The sequence below is a fragment of the Mobula hypostoma genome, chromosome 8, assembly GCF_963921235.1.
Source record: "Mobula hypostoma chromosome 8, sMobHyp1.1, whole genome shotgun sequence".
Classification (NCBI taxonomy): domain Eukaryota; kingdom Metazoa; phylum Chordata; class Chondrichthyes; order Myliobatiformes; family Myliobatidae; genus Mobula; species Mobula hypostoma.
In genome coordinates, this window is record NC_086104.1 from 98,550,093 (window position 1) to 98,565,868 (window position 15,776).

Sequence of the window (15,776 nt, forward strand, 5' to 3'; positions counted from 1 at the left end):
TTATAGTCAAAGTACTTTGGAAGTAGAACTACAAGTTGCCTTAGATTATACACTTTCTTCCAGTGTGGCGATTAGCTCAAATCGTTTAATGGGAATCCATCGACTACGTGGTTAGCGAATCAGAATCAGGTTTAATATCACTGGCGTATGTTGTGAAATTTGGTAAATTTACAGCATCAGCACAATGGAATACAAAATAAATAAGAAAAAACTGAATTGCAGTAAGTATACGTGTCTATTAAGTAATTAAAATAAGTAGTGCAAAAGAAGTAGTGAGGTAGTGTTCATGGGTTCAGTGTCCATTTGGAAATTGGACAGCAGAGGGGAAGAAGCTGTTCCTGAATCACTAAGCGTGTACTTTCAGGCCTCTGTCCCACCTTCCTGATGGTAAACAGTGTGAAGAAGGCATGTCCTGCGTGGTGAGGGTTCTTAATGGTGGATGCCACCTTCCTGAGGCACTACTCCTCGAAGACGTCTTGGATACTACACAGGCTGGTACCAATAATGGAGCTGACTAATCTTACAAGTTTCTGCCACTTACTTCGATCTTGTGCCGTAGCCAAACCCCACACCGCATGCCCCCCCCATACCAGACGATGAGGCAGCCAGTCAGAATGCTCTCCACTGTATATTTGCAGAAGTTTTCAAGTGTCTTAGTTGACAAACCAAATCTCCTCAAACTCCTAATGAAATATAGCCGCTGTAGTGAAGCACTGTGCTTCGATTTTACAATCAGCTCTACCATTGAAAATGGCCCCACTGGCCAGCAAGATCTTGCCATTGGTTTACTTGCACTTATTAGCCAGCAGCATTAGTCACTGCCAAAATAGGCTGTGCAGCTATTGGGAATGGACTACAAAGAGGGCAAACTCATCCTCAAAAGTACAACCCACGTCAGAGATTGAATGGAAAAGCACAATGAAACAAGGTCATGATGAAGGGTCTCAACCTGAAACATCAAGTGTTTTTGTTCTCCGCCTGTTCCTACAGCATTCAGTATGTGTTGCTCTGGATTTCCAGCATCTGCAGAACCTCTTGCATTTATGAAACAAGAATACCAAGAATGGGTCAACTTCAAGAGAATGGAAAAATGATGTAGGGCTATATCTACATTTGTGGAATGCATTTCACAAGATACTTGTAAAGAGGAAAAAAAGCTTCTCCAGGAAGGTTCCTTCCTTGTCTCTTCCTTCTACCCGCCCCCCCCCCAATCATAGGACTACTAAATAGCTCATTATTATGATCAGATGGTCTCTTGATCTCACCAATCTTCATTATGATTTTACACCTCAACGGTTACCTGCACTACACTTTCTTCATAGCTATTACATTTCCTTCTGCATTCTTTTACCTCAATGTATTGTGTAAAAATTTGATATATACGAACAACATGCATGACAAGTTTTCACCGTATTTTGGTACATGTGACAATACTAAACCAGTTTCAGGACTGAAGGGATGGAGATGGCTTTGAACATTGTAACAGGATCATCAACTGCCAGAGTGCTCCATTTTACAGCATATACAAGCCCAGGATCAGCTTAGTCTTACTCCCAAGGAAGAGCACCAACTGATTAAGCAAAACAAAACAAAGGCAAACAATGTCTCTAAAGATGTACAACTTCTGACAGGGCTTTGGAAGATGTGCTTTACAAAAGTGAACAGCAGCCGATCTTCAAACATTATAGAAAATGCCAGTGACAATGGTGAGGTAACCAGCTTCTGTGCATTATGGTCAAGGGACAAGTAGTTGCCAGCAGACATGGAAGAAGCCTTGTGCTGTTTCTCAAAACAATGCCACCACACATTACCACCAGGACTTTGAGGGAAGCAAGTGGGAGAGAAATCTTACCTTAAATGGGTATGTATAAGAACAAAAATAAGAAATTAAAGTTACAGATCTTACTGTAGGAACCAAGTAGCCTTCTATAAACAATATCAATTGCCATCATAAACAGGATGCAGAACTATTTGTAGGAGAATCCAAGAAGATATACAAATTGGTAGACTGGAGAATAACAAGATCTTTCCCAAAACATTATGCTTCTGCAATCACAGTTCAAATGTAAAATAATTCACTGATTGACTGAAGAGCAAAAAAGCAAAAGCTTCAATGTCTCCAGCTAATAAAATGTTTCCATTGCAACTTGTAAAGTGAAGTCAACCTTAGAGAGTCCAGACCCACTCAGAACTATCTCACCACCTTTACCAGTAATATCTAGCATTATACAAACCCAATACCACCCTGCCAACAACTCATCTACATTGCAGTTATTGAACTACTAAAAACCAAAGTAAGACTCTACAACTTACTAACCTTTACTGCCAGAACGACTAACTGTTTTCCCCAAATTATTCCTGTGATGTTTAGTTGACATGCGTTTCATCTGCCTTTGGGTACTAGGCGGTGAAGTTCCATAAAAACCTTCAATGCTGGATTCATCAGAATAGTTCTCCAGTTCAGAATCTTCAGAAGCTACATCAGCATCATCTTCCCTGAGAAAGGAATTAAAAAAAGGCTCAACATGCTTTGCAAACCATTCATATTAAAGAGAACCATGTTGCTTTGAGCAAGAGATAAACGACTACTCATGCATATTAAAAGTACACAACTAACAAATCAAGCAACCGAACCACAACACATGGTTGGGTGGGGAACAACTTCAAAATAAGTTGTTCATTGCACAGTTGACAGCATTTCCTTTGTGATGAGCAGAATCTGAATCTACACACTAACTTACAATTTATGTGAAGTGTGATATTTACAAATGACAAGAATGCAGAAGAGGTACATAGAAAACATGTCCTACTGATAAGAAATCCTGTTTGATACTGAAGCTTTTACATGAGCAGAAAAATGAAGTTACCGTTATCTATACTAAATATTACAATGAAACATGCTTTAAAAAAACTGCACAAAGCTAAAAGCAGCCTCAAAATAAAGTGAAAGAAAGGTGGTACATGAAGCCTGCTATACCCATCTATCTGAATTACCAAGAGGCAATGATACCATAGAGATACAGCAAGCATAGCATTGAATAAAAGTTAACTGCAGCTGTGGGAGGAATTAACTGTTTAGTGGGGGTGGATGGGACAATGGAAACCACACAATAAAATATGAAAGAAGATGCCAGAAAAATTGCAATAGAAGTATGTAAAATAAAACGACATTAGACAAATACAACTTGAATGTACATGCAGTAGCCATTGAGTGCATGTTCATGGTCTTCTGCTGCTCTAGCCCATCCACTTCAAGATTCAAGGTGTTGTGTGTTCATAGATGTTCTTCTGCACACCACTGTTGTAATGTGTGGTTATTTGAGTTACTGCCACCTTCCAGTCAGCTTGAAGCAGTTTGACCATTCTCCTCTGGCCTCCCTCATTAAGAAGGCATTTTTGCCACAAAACTGCCACTCATTGGATGCTTTTTGTTTCTCATAACATACTCTGTAAATTCTAGAAATGGTGGGCACATAGCCAAGTGGTTAAGGCATTGGACCAGCTACCTGAAGGTCGTGAGTTTGAGCCCCAGCCGAGGGAACGTGTTGTGTCCTTGAGCAAGGCACTTAATCACACATTGCTCTGCGACGACACTGGTGCCAAGCTGTATGGGTCCTAATGCCCTTCCCTTGGACAACATTGGTGTCGTGGAGAGGGGAGACTTGCAGCATCGGCAACTGCTGGTCTTCCATACAACCTGGCCCAGGCCTGCGCCCTGGAGAGTGAAGACTTTCCAGGCGCAGATCCATGGTCTCACAAGACTAACGGATGCCTTTATTTGTGCCTGAAAATCCCAGAGGATCAGCAGTTCCTGAGATACTCAAACCACCTCGTCTGGCGTCAGCAATCATTCCATGGTCAAAGTCACCTGAATCACATTCAGTCGCCATTCTGATGATGACAACCAGGGGTTCCCTACCTTCTTTGTGCCATGGATTCCTACCATTAACCATGGACCCCAGGTTGGGAACCCCTACTCTTGACCATGTCTGCATGTTTTATGCATCAAGTTGCTGCCACATAATAGGCTGATTAGATACTTGTATTAACAAGTTGGTGTATAGGTGTGCCTAAAAAAGTAGCCACTGAGTGTATACCCGAATAGATACAACATTAGGCCAAATATATTATTGCATATTCGCATTGTGATTACAATTTTTGTACAGCAAATAACATCAATGACCAGGAATTTGAGGCAACATTGGAAAGCACTTCTAACGTCAAATTTGTGAATACAAGGATAAGACATATAATCAAATTAATCAACTGAGAAAATAGAAGGTAAGTTGGACCCAGATATATTTAGGGCTTATAAGACTTGATCCTAAAACATGTCTTGTTGATGTAGAGCAAAGAAAACAATTTTATTTTTTAAACTATACAACCATAATTGTGGAATCAAGATAGAGGATAGTGAATTAGCATTTACCACTGATCAGATACAACTCTGTTAAGAAAAAAAATGAGAAATATTTGAGTACACAAGGCATGTAAAGGAGAGCAAGAGGGTAACCCTAGCACATCTTATGAGGATTAGCATTTATAGTTCACCAAGACTCTGCAGAGTGCAGTCAAAATAACTAACGTAATTGTTCCCTCCACATGTGTAATGAATTAGATCAATTAGGATTTCCCTGCAAAATATACTACAAGACTGCTCAAACGAATTGCCTCATCAGTCACTACTTTCTGAAACACTGTTAGTAGCTATTTTAGCACGATGTTAATGGCTGCTCAGAAACACATATAGACTAATAACACACATTAAGTGCAACAATCACTTCCAATAAAAAGCTGTTTGCACACACTGTAATTCAAAGTCCATACCTTTTAATCACACTTTTGATATTTCAAAAACTATAATCATTAAACTACTTGAAATATTGTGAACAGTTTTGGGCTCAACAAAAAAAGATGTTGGCATTGCAGAGGGCCCAGAAGAAGCTTACGACAATAATCCCAGGAATGAAAGGGTTAACGTATGAGGAAAGTTTGATAACTCTAGCCCGAACTTGGAGTTTATAAGAATGGGGGGGGAGGGTGGTTCTCATTTGGGGGGAGATTGCAAATCTGGCTGAGTGGTGTCATAACAACAACCTCTTACACAATGTCAGCAAGACCAAGGAGCTGATTATAGACTTCAGAAGGAAACCAAAGGTCCATGAGCCAGTCTTCACTGGAGTGTTAGAGGTGGAGAGGGTTAGCAACTTCAAAATTCCAGGTGTTATTATTTCAGAAGACCTGCCCTGGGCCAGCATGTAAGTGCAATTATGAAGAATGCACAGCAGCTCCTTTACTTCAAGAGTTTGTGGAGATTTGGCATAACGTTGGCATTACGTCTAAAACTTTGACAAACTTCTAAAATGTTTATTGGAGAGTATACTGAGTGGCTACATCATAGCCTGGTATGGAAATATCAATGCCCTTGAATGGAAAATCCTACAAAAAAGTAGTGGATAAGACCCAGTCCATCATGAGTTAAGCTCTCCCAACCAGTCAGCACATCTACATGAAAAGCTGTCGCAGGAAAGTAGCATCCATCATCAGGGACCCCCACCACCCAAGACATGCTCTTTTCTCACTGCTGCCGTCAGGAAGAAAGTACAAGAGCCTTAGGACTCGCACCACCAGGTTCAGAAACAGTTACCATCCTTCAACCATCAGGCTCCTGATGCCAAAGGGGATAACTTCACTCAACTTTACCTGCCCCATCATTGTAATGTCCCCACAACCAATGGACTCAATTTCAAGGAGTCTTCATCTCATGTTCTCCATATTTTCTTAGTATTTAGTTTATTGTCTTCTGCACTCTGGTTGAACGCCCCAGTTGGGTGGTCTTTCATTGATTCTGTTATAGTTATTCAACAGATTTATTAAGTATGCCCACAAGAAAATTAATCTCAAGGGTGTGTGCGTGTGCACACACGCACGCGCACACACACACACACTTTGACAATAAAATTTACTTTGAACTTTAAACCTATTGAATATTGAAAGGCTTAGATGGAGTGATTGTGAAGAGGATGTTTCTAGTGGGGGAATCTAGAACCAGAGGAAACAGCGTCAGAGTAGAAGGACCTTCCTTTAGGACAAAGATAATGACGAATTTCTTTGGCTAGAGGGTGCTGAATATAGAGACTGTATTGCCATAGACAGCTGTGGAGGCCAAGTCACTGGGTATATTTAAAGTAGAGGTTAATAGGTTCTTGATGAGTAAGGATATCAAGGGTTACAGGGAGAAGGTGGGAGAATGGGATTGAGAGTGATAATAAATCAGCCATGATGGAATGGCAGAGCAGTCTCGATGGACGGAATGGCCTAATTCTGCTCCTATGTCTTATGTTTTAAATTATGTCACTGTAAACAATATTGTCTACAGGTAAAACATCACAAATATTTGTCCTGCTATTGTGACAAGTTGCTGGCAGTCTCTCAGGATCTCTCCTAATGCATGCAGCTTCAAACACAAGTCTAAAATAAGAACAGCTATCTAACCACAGAACATACCAGAGGAATACCTATCTCTGTCACCCACTAGATCAACATATTCATTAGTCCATGCAGGGAGTGAACAATGGCAGAGGGTGGCTATGTTGTCCAGTTCAAAGACCTCTATTGGATCACTGCAAAACATGCTTTTCCATCTATCCAAGTGCACACTACAATTTCTTGATTCAAATCTCAAGAATGAAATTGATTGGAAATATATTTAAGACTGCTTAAGGGTTTCTGGTGAAAGGCCACCAATTCTGTAGTTTTATATCTCTGAACCATATCATAAAATTGCATTTCCAAAATATTACAGTCCCCAGCAACAGATTAGGTTAATTAACTCAATATGTCAAAGTCAAGAGTTTTGCCTCTTGCCTTAAGGATGTACACATAATGACAAAATGAATAATAGTTTAAACACATTTCAAACACTCGGCCCAAAAACGCCGACTGTTTATTCCTCTCTATTAATGCCGCCTGACCTGCTGAGTTCCTCCAGTGTTGTGCTTGTGTTAATCTGGATTTCTAGCATCTGCAGAATCTCACGTGTTTTTTTTTAAAATGATGGTCAGCAAAGAGAAATGTTCCATTGTATGTGTTTCAGTCTTCTCAGGAAGACAAAGTGTATGTTTTTCTGACTTTTTCAGACATGTTAGTTGACAATAATAGGTTGACTGCAATGAAGTTATTTCTGTCATTAAATCAAAAGTCAAAACAAACTAAATATGTGCAAACAAGCCCAAGATGATTACACTCCATAATCATGCCCAGTTTTACATTTTTCAATTACAAAGATAAATGCAGAGCTACTAACCCAAGGCATAACAAGAATTATGACTCAGAGTTAGCTGGCATTTTTTTAAAAAGAAACCTTTAGACAATAGTAATTTTCATCTCGATTCTTTTACTCTCTTAAAATTTCTGAAGTACACAGTCTAAAGTAACTGACTAATTTACTTTCCACCACTGGAAGTTTTAGAGTAACCACAAATGGCCTGCATCGTACTAGACAGAGGGGGCTATTTATTATTCACTAGAGGGAGCCATTTATCATTCACAAGAGGACGTATAAAAGTTACTTCATATATACTATATGAGGTTAAGAATATTTTTAAAATCAGAAACTAAACTGGTGCTAAGCCAGCATATGACATATGTAGACCACTCATTCAATAAAATCAATGGCTACTCAGATTTTTGGTCTGAATATTCTTAATATTAAAAGTGGCATCCACAGCACAAAAAAGTAAATGTTTCAGACTGCTCCTTACTTAGAAAACCTGATAAATGAGGCCACCCCCACATCACTTTCCAGTTCTAGACTTTCTGCCAGGAAAATCCTGGCCATATTTCTCCTGTCAAGGCCTTTCAGAATCCCCTTCTTTCACTAAGACCACCTCTCATCTGGACAAGTTATGACCACACAACTCCTTCACCCTAGGAAAGAACTTAGGAAACCTTCTCTACAATAACAAAATACTGGAAACTCTCAGCTGCTCAAGCAGCATCTATGGAAAGAGAAATGGTTAATGTTTCAAGTGAAAAAGACCTGCTTCAGAACATTTTCTGGAGTTGCTTAAATGAAACCACAACTGTTTGCACCATTTCAAGTATGATCTTGCAACCTTAGCAAGAATTCGCTTTGCTTACTTAACACAAAGCCAATTCACTCTTCAACCACTTTCTCCTTGTGGGACAATCCCTTCAATCCAGGGAATCAATATTAGTGACACCTGGATGTCTTTCTTTGGAAAGACAGCAGAATGGCACACAGTACCTCAAGCAACTTATTGACTGCCCGATATGCCGCTGGTGCTCAGGGCAGCACTAAAGGTTCTCCATCTTCATTGCTGTTTCTGTAACAACTTTTTTGACCAGTTAGGCTCGTTAGCCCTGAGCTGAACCATTGAATCTGGAGAATCGATGGACCACTCTTGCTCTAGCCTCTACCCTTTGACCTGTTTGGCAAGGGTGACCCTATCAAGAATTAAAACACGAGGCCCTGACTCCAGCCAACATAGCTCTCCGGGTCATTGAGACACGCAAGCCTCCAAACCCTACGACAAGGTTGTGATCCTCTTGGAGGACTTCAAGTGAGGACTCGGTAAAATCCAATACAACTTCAGCAAGGGTTTCCTTTTGTACTAAAATCACTTTTGCAACAAAGACCAGTAAACCACGTACCTTCTTAATAGCTTGCTCTATCCATTTTTATCGGCATATCATGAGACAGCTCACCAAGATCACGATGCACCAACATTTTAGTTCAAAAGACATTCTATTTTTGAATTCTTCCTACAAAAATAGGAAGTACATGAACAAACATCTGCCCAAATTATGCATTATTGTTCAGGGGAAAACACAACTTTAACCTTGTTCACAAGGATGAAATTGGAACTCTGAATTGGAGCAATTTCCATTTAATGCAGTATTGCAAGACACCTTATATTAGGTTTAGATTATCCATTTCAACAATGCTGAATTACAGCTGTTGGCGTAACGAAAATTCAATAAAGGATTCACCAATCACTACACAAAAATCTGACCTATGGAACAAAATGGTTAGCGCGATGTTATTACTATTTGGCACAGCAGTGTTCGGAGTTCAACTTTGGTGCCATTTGTAAAGAGTTAGAACATACTCCCCCTGTGACCGCATAGTTTCCTCCAGGTGCTCTGCTTTCCTTCCACAGTCCAAGTAGCAAATTCCAGGTGGTCATAGTAAATTGTCCTCTGATTAGGATAGTGTATTTAGGTGGGTTGCTGGGCGGTGTGGCTCATTGCGCTGGAAGGGCCAGTTCCGTTCTCTATCGCTAAATAAATAAAGTTGCTCTCACCAAATCTATGTGGAAGTAAATTCATAAACAAAATTTATTACGTTCAATTCATGTTTCTTGCTACATAAGCAGACGATACAGTTGCACATTTTGGATTTCATCAAGTACTATTATTACCAGGGTGGAGATACGTCTCTTACCAAAGGAGGTGTAGGGTTCTCCTTCCCTCCGTTAGTCTGCAGATCAACATTGGCCAAGGTGTAGCAACAGCTTCGCACCCCCCTCACCCCCTCCCCCCATCGGGGGTCACGTGAAGACAGAGGAGCAGGTGATAGATGGCTGCATAAACAGCTCAATCACAAGTCCTGGTTATGTGACAACTGACGCCAGGCAGACAATCTCTGAATAGTATTGATAATGGCTGGGGTCACCCATCTTGTAAAGACACCGCCCAGAAGGCAATGGCGTACCACTTCTGCAGAAAAATTTACTGAGAAAAATTATGGTCACGGAAAGACCAAGATGTCTTCGTCTTTCAACACACCACATAATGAACAAACCATTATCTAAGGAAGCAATGGTAGCAATCTGGGCAGGGTCCCTGCACAACACTTCATGAATCAAATGTCCTCATTCCAAACCAATACATTGTGAAGACTTTCAGCCATCACAGAATTTAAAAGAATGTTGCTAAATATAATGTAAACAAGAGGAATTCTGCAGATGCTGGAAATTCAAGCAACGCACATCAAAGTTGCTGGTGAACGCAGCAGGCCAGGCAGCATCTCTAGGAAGAGGCACAGTCGATGTTTCAGGCCGAGACCCTTCGTCAGTACTAACTGAAGGACCTTCAGTTAGTCCTGACGAAGGGTCTCAGCCTGAAACGTCGACTGTGCCTCTTCCTAGAGATGCTGCCTGGCCTGCTGCGTTCACCAGCAACTTTGATGTGTGTTGCTTGCTAAATATAATGGTTGCTGAGGTTGAATTTCCACTTCAAAAGAAAAATGGTTTTGAATATCCAGCATTAAGCAGTTAACTAGCCACGTCCAGAGAAATGCAGTCTTCTACTCCACCTGAGGACCAGCCCCCAAAACACCTACACCATGCTGATGGATTCCAGGTGAAGCAACAAGGATTTTAGCTCTTAGGCTTAGAAATCTGCACAGAGAACCTACACTAAGATAGCTCCAGTGTATCTATCTATGGGAGAAAATGGATAACCAAAAAGTAGATGTCACTCAACTCAGTTAAATATACATTAAATGTTCTACAGTAAAACTGCTGTGCATTTGCCATGTTACTATGAAAAATAAAAGAGGTATCTTCCATCCTTGACTGCACTGGTAAACAAGTCATCTTCCATCCTGCTAGTTTACCTACAAAGATGATCAGAAAATAAACCAAGCAGGAATCATACAGAACAAACTTTATATGCAAGTACACTGATATGGAGATCAAGCTTCACCTCCAAATCCAGATTTAAATCTGGATGAAAGATTTTACTTGGATTGAAAATTAAAGCCTATACTGCAATAGCATGACAGTTACCAGCAAGTGGGTGCACACGCTACATTAGACAGCATGGAGTTCTGTTCTTCCTATTGCAAGGCATTCTTTTAATGCACTCATTCTAAATCACCAGTTGCCTGACCGCACATTTTCAGGGTCTGAGGAAATCATAACTGTTTGCATAATCCCGTACAGTAGAGAGGTCACATCATCAGTTGTCAGTTACAATTTTGAAGTATAACCTGAAGCACTTCAAAACAATTCAGATGTGAGAAAAGACACTCAGCTATCTAAATAAGTCCTGAATCATGAAAGGCCCTGAGACATTAAGCGTTATTGTAAAACCAGTAATAGGAGGTATCATCCCACCTTCCTTCATGGAAGCAAAATGATCCATTGAGTGTAGAGTTAAAGAGGATTTTTTTATGAACCAATATAACATGGACCAGAATTTTGTCTATAGGTTTGAACATGTACTGTATATCAGCTGCAGGTTGGATACCAGGAAAAAATGAGTTCCAGTCAGACTGGGCTGGCAAGGCTGTTCTTTATAAATAAGAGAACCAGATGTTCAACACAGTTATGTGTAAATGGGCTGATTGCTCCCAGTCCTATTAACGCAGTGAATCATAAGAATGAAAACAAATCTTTGGGAAAGATGCAGAGGACTCTTACCTCAATGCTAAAATTATGAAGCATCAAAGGATTATGCTGCAAGAAGCCAGAGACAGAATATACCCTGGGTGAAAGCCTTCACCTATTTTTGACTATTTTTCTCTCAACTCCCATTAACTCCTGCAAGATTTTACCATTCACCTGATTACAAGGGGAAATTTGCAAAACCAATTTAACCATCCTAATCCTTACATTTTGTGAATATGGGAGGAAACTTAAGCACCCAGTGAAAACCCACACAGGCATGAGGAGAGTTTGCAAACTCCAGTGAGACTGCATTTTGGCCAGATTTGGGAACAGCTTCTATCCAACTGTGATAAGACTGCGGGACGGATCCTGACCCGGATCTGGGCCGTACCCTCCAAATATCCGGACCTAACTCTCGGTTTTTTTGCACTAACTTACTTTCTATTTTTCTATTTTCTATTTATGATTTATAATTTAATTTTTTTAATATTTACTATCGATTTGTAATCCAGGAAGCTGGATGTGCAGAATCAAATATCGCTGTGATGATTGTACATTCTAGTATCAATTGTTTGGCGACAATAAAGTATAAAGTATTTAATAGAATCTGGGTCACTGGAGCTGTACGACAGCAGTTCCACATCATCCTCCGTTCGGGAAAGGTTACACTTTTCCAGAAGACTGCAAATCTAACTCCTTATTCAAAGCAGATTGGAGACCAAAATTGTAGATGTGAGTCTGACATCTGCCATTAGTTATGCCAAGTTACAGCAAGATGTGAAGAAAAATCATAATTTAAGCAATCAATCTGGCTTTGTGAAGTGGGGAGTGCACTTTTTATATTACAGTTTGTCAAGAACATAACAGGAAGGTGGATAAAAAGGAATATGCATCTGTGATGCATTTGGATTTGCAGAAGATAAACAAAAAGGTTACTCCACAAAGAATTCATGAAGAAGTATTAGCATGCAAGATTGGCTAACCAACAGAGAAATGTTGGGATGAATAGATCATTTTCACAGTAACTTGTGGAGAGCCACAGAATCAGTGCCAGGCCTTTGACCATTTACATCAATAACTTAGTTGGAAGGACCAAATGAATTGCAGCCAACTTTATGCACGATTTTAAGACGGGCTGGAGAGCAACTTGCAAAGGAACATAAGATGGGTGAAACAAGCAGACAAACACTTAGAAGCTGGAGTACAGGCAGTCCCAAGTTACAACAGGGCTCTGTTCCTGAGAACTGCTCACGTCAGAAATAAAGTACGTGGGCGAAGATCACAGAAATTCAGTGATGGAAGAATGAACAGGCACAGGAAGAACGCCCACCAGCCACCCTCACTTACTCAGTGAGGGAGAGAATCTGCTTACCGCCCCCACTGCTGCTCGGGCAAGACCCAGCTCCCAATTATTACTGCTCAGTGAGCGGCTGGGTGGGGAGGAGGCGTGGAAGTTCACAACCAGCAAGAAATGCTTACAAATTCAAACCAACCCATCCCAACAGTTTCCCACATATTATTTCATAAAAAGAGTACAACACTTGCATACGCAAAAGATCCCATCCCAAACACACCGATTTTAGATGATAGCGCTGTGCACCTCCCTCCTCCATTTTCATTTGGTAATTACTGTAAAAACTGTTGGATATGATGAGCACTGCTTTTTACAGTACTTGTGTAACAATTAGAGAGGAAAGCAATGCACCAAGATTCATCACATTTCTAACTTCCTATTTACCAAATCACAAAAGCTGAAGGAATAAATGTTATAAAAGTAGGAATGAACAGGTTTTTAAGCTTTTAAAATGAGGGCATATTTCCTGTTGCAAAGAATTTATTGCACCCAAAGTCTCAGCTGATATTCATGTTCCATACATGTGTCCTCTCAGATGCATCTGATCTTCATTTACTTAGCTTCTTAAATAACGGCAAGTGACAACAAGTTCAGTATAAAACTATTGTTCAGGTAAACAAAACAAATGTTTTCTCTTTCCCCGATCTGACAAAGGGTCTTCAATCTGAATGAGAGGGTTGATTTCTCATTCCATGGACATTTACGGATTAATCATCACTGAGGAGACACAAAAAGTATATAACACTGCTTTGATACAACAAGATAAGGCATGAGACTCCTCCAAATGGAATTTACCCCAAAAGCAGAAGTCTTCCAAAATCTCCTACCTTCTCCTGCACTTCCCCCAAATCTCACATCACAAATCGTCGTGGCAGGCTACTCTCATCCTGTTAGCCACTAAATGCACCTTTTAGTCATCGTCATCTACAGTTGCAAGAAAAAGTTAATGCAGAAAACCAGGTAATTGTAAAGGGCTCACAAACTTTTTCTTGCAATTGTATGGATGTTGCCTCAGGCAAGAAGACTTTCGGAAACTTTAACAGTGTTTCGAACTATTTGAATAGCCAGCCTTACTACAGCCAAATTATAATATTCTATTCACAATAGATAGAATTCAACAACTTAACCATGATTTAGGGTTCTATTATAATATTAACCAGATTGGCAACAGAAAGACTGCAATCTTCTGTACTGCCACCACTGTACTTTCTAATAGATTAATTTGTATTTACACACAGGTAGTAACATACCTAGTAGGAAACTTTCAGACAAAGTCCCTACTTTGAACATTTTTCTTAAAACAGTAAAATAGGCAAGTTCCAGTAATTATTTTTAGCCGACTTCCACTTTAGATCAACATAATTCTCAGTTTTTCAAAAGCTGTTTCTTTTCACTAGATCATACAACTAATTGGACTAGAGGCTCTTTCCCACTGACCACACTCTACTACTCTTCTTACAAATTCCAATAAAGTGACTGCCCCTCTCATGTGGTATCACAAGCACTTGGCAAACATCTTTTCTTTCAATAACCCACTGCTGCTGCTCTCCCCAGTATGCAAAACCATTTTTGAAATCAGACGTTTTCAAAACTTTTGGCTTTGAATCCAAATAGCTGAACATACATTGCCTTGCCTCAAATGCTATTTTTAACATCACAGCCATAATTTCCCAGACTGAATTTGTGCTTACCTCAATATATCCTTATGCCAAATTACGAAGATCAAACATACAAACACAGAGCACAAATCTTCCATGTGCAGCAAGATTCTCCGGAACTTTTTACTTGCACAATACAGTGCAGCAGCATGTTGTAATGTAAACAACAGGAATTCTGCAGATGCTGGAAATTCAAGCAACATACATCAAAGTTGCTGGCGAACGCAGCAGGCCAAGCAGCATCTGTAGGAAGAGGTGCAGTCGACGTTTCAGGCCGAGACCCTACGTCAGGACTAACTGAAGGAAGAGTGAGTAAGGGATTTGAAAGTTGGAGGGGGAGGGGGAGATCCAAAATGATAGGAGAAGACAGGAGGGGGAGGGATAGAGCCGAGAGCTGGACAGGTGATAGGCAAAAGGGGATACGAGAGGATCATGGGACAGGAGGTCCGGGAAGAAAGACAAGGGGGGGGGGTGACCCAGAGGATGGGCAAGAGGTATATTCAGAGGGACAGAGGGAGAAAAAGGAGAGTGAGAGAAAGAATGTGTGCATAAAAATGAGTAACAGATGGGGTACGAGGGGGAGGTGGGGCCTTAGCGGAAGTTAGAGAAGTCGATGTTCATGCCATCAGGTTGGAGGCTACCCAGACAGAATATAAGGTGTTGTTCCTCCAAACTGAGTGTGGCTTCATCTTTACAGTAGAGGAGGCCGTGGATAGACATGTCAGAATGGGAATGGGATGTGGAATTAAAATGTGTGGCCACTGGGAGATCCTGCTTTCTCTGGCGGACAGAGCGTAGATGTTCAGCAAAGCGGTCTCCCAGTCTGCGTCGGGTCTCGCCAATATATAAAAGGCCACATCGGGAGCACCGGACACAGTATATCACCCCAGTCGACTCACAGGTGAAGTGATGTCTCATCTGGAAGGACTGTTTGGGGCCCTGAATGGTGGTAAGGGAGGAAGTGTAAGGACATGTGTAGCACTTGTTCCGCTTACACGGATAAGTGCCAGGAGGGAGATCAGTGGGGAGGGATGTGGGGGACGAATGGACAAGGGAGTTGTGTAGGGAGCGATCCCTGCAGAGTGCAGAGAGGGGGGGAGGGAAAGATGTGCTTAGTGGTGGGATCCCGTTGGAGGTGGCGGAAGTTACGGAGAATAATATGTTGGACCCGGAGGCTGGTGGGGTGGTAGGTGAGGACCAGGGGAACCCTATTCCTAGTGGGGTGGTGGGAGGATGGAGTGAGAGCAGATGTACGTGAAATGGGGGAGATGCGTTTAAGAGCAGAGTTGATAGTGGAAAAAGGGAAGCCCCTTTCTTTAAAAAAGGAAGACATCTCCCTCGTCC

At 40.9% G+C, this 15,776-nt stretch overlaps 1 protein-coding gene across 3 annotated transcripts in view; it reads right to left on the minus strand.

Moving 5' to 3' along the window:
- The window catches only part of map3k4 (mitogen-activated protein kinase kinase kinase 4), a 213,894-nt gene that overhangs the window by 174,292 nt on the left and 23,826 nt on the right, over positions 1-15,776 (minus strand). For all 3 annotated transcript variants that reach the window (XR_010018981.1, XR_010018982.1, XM_063056417.1), the window contains exon 2: positions 2,318-2,496. Coding sequence is in view for 1 of the 3 variants with exons in the window: in XM_063056417.1 (XP_062912487.1) it covers positions 2,318-2,496 (179 nt within the window). In the remaining 2 variants the exon portion in view is untranslated. The remainder of the gene's footprint in view (positions 1-2,317; positions 2,497-15,776) is intronic.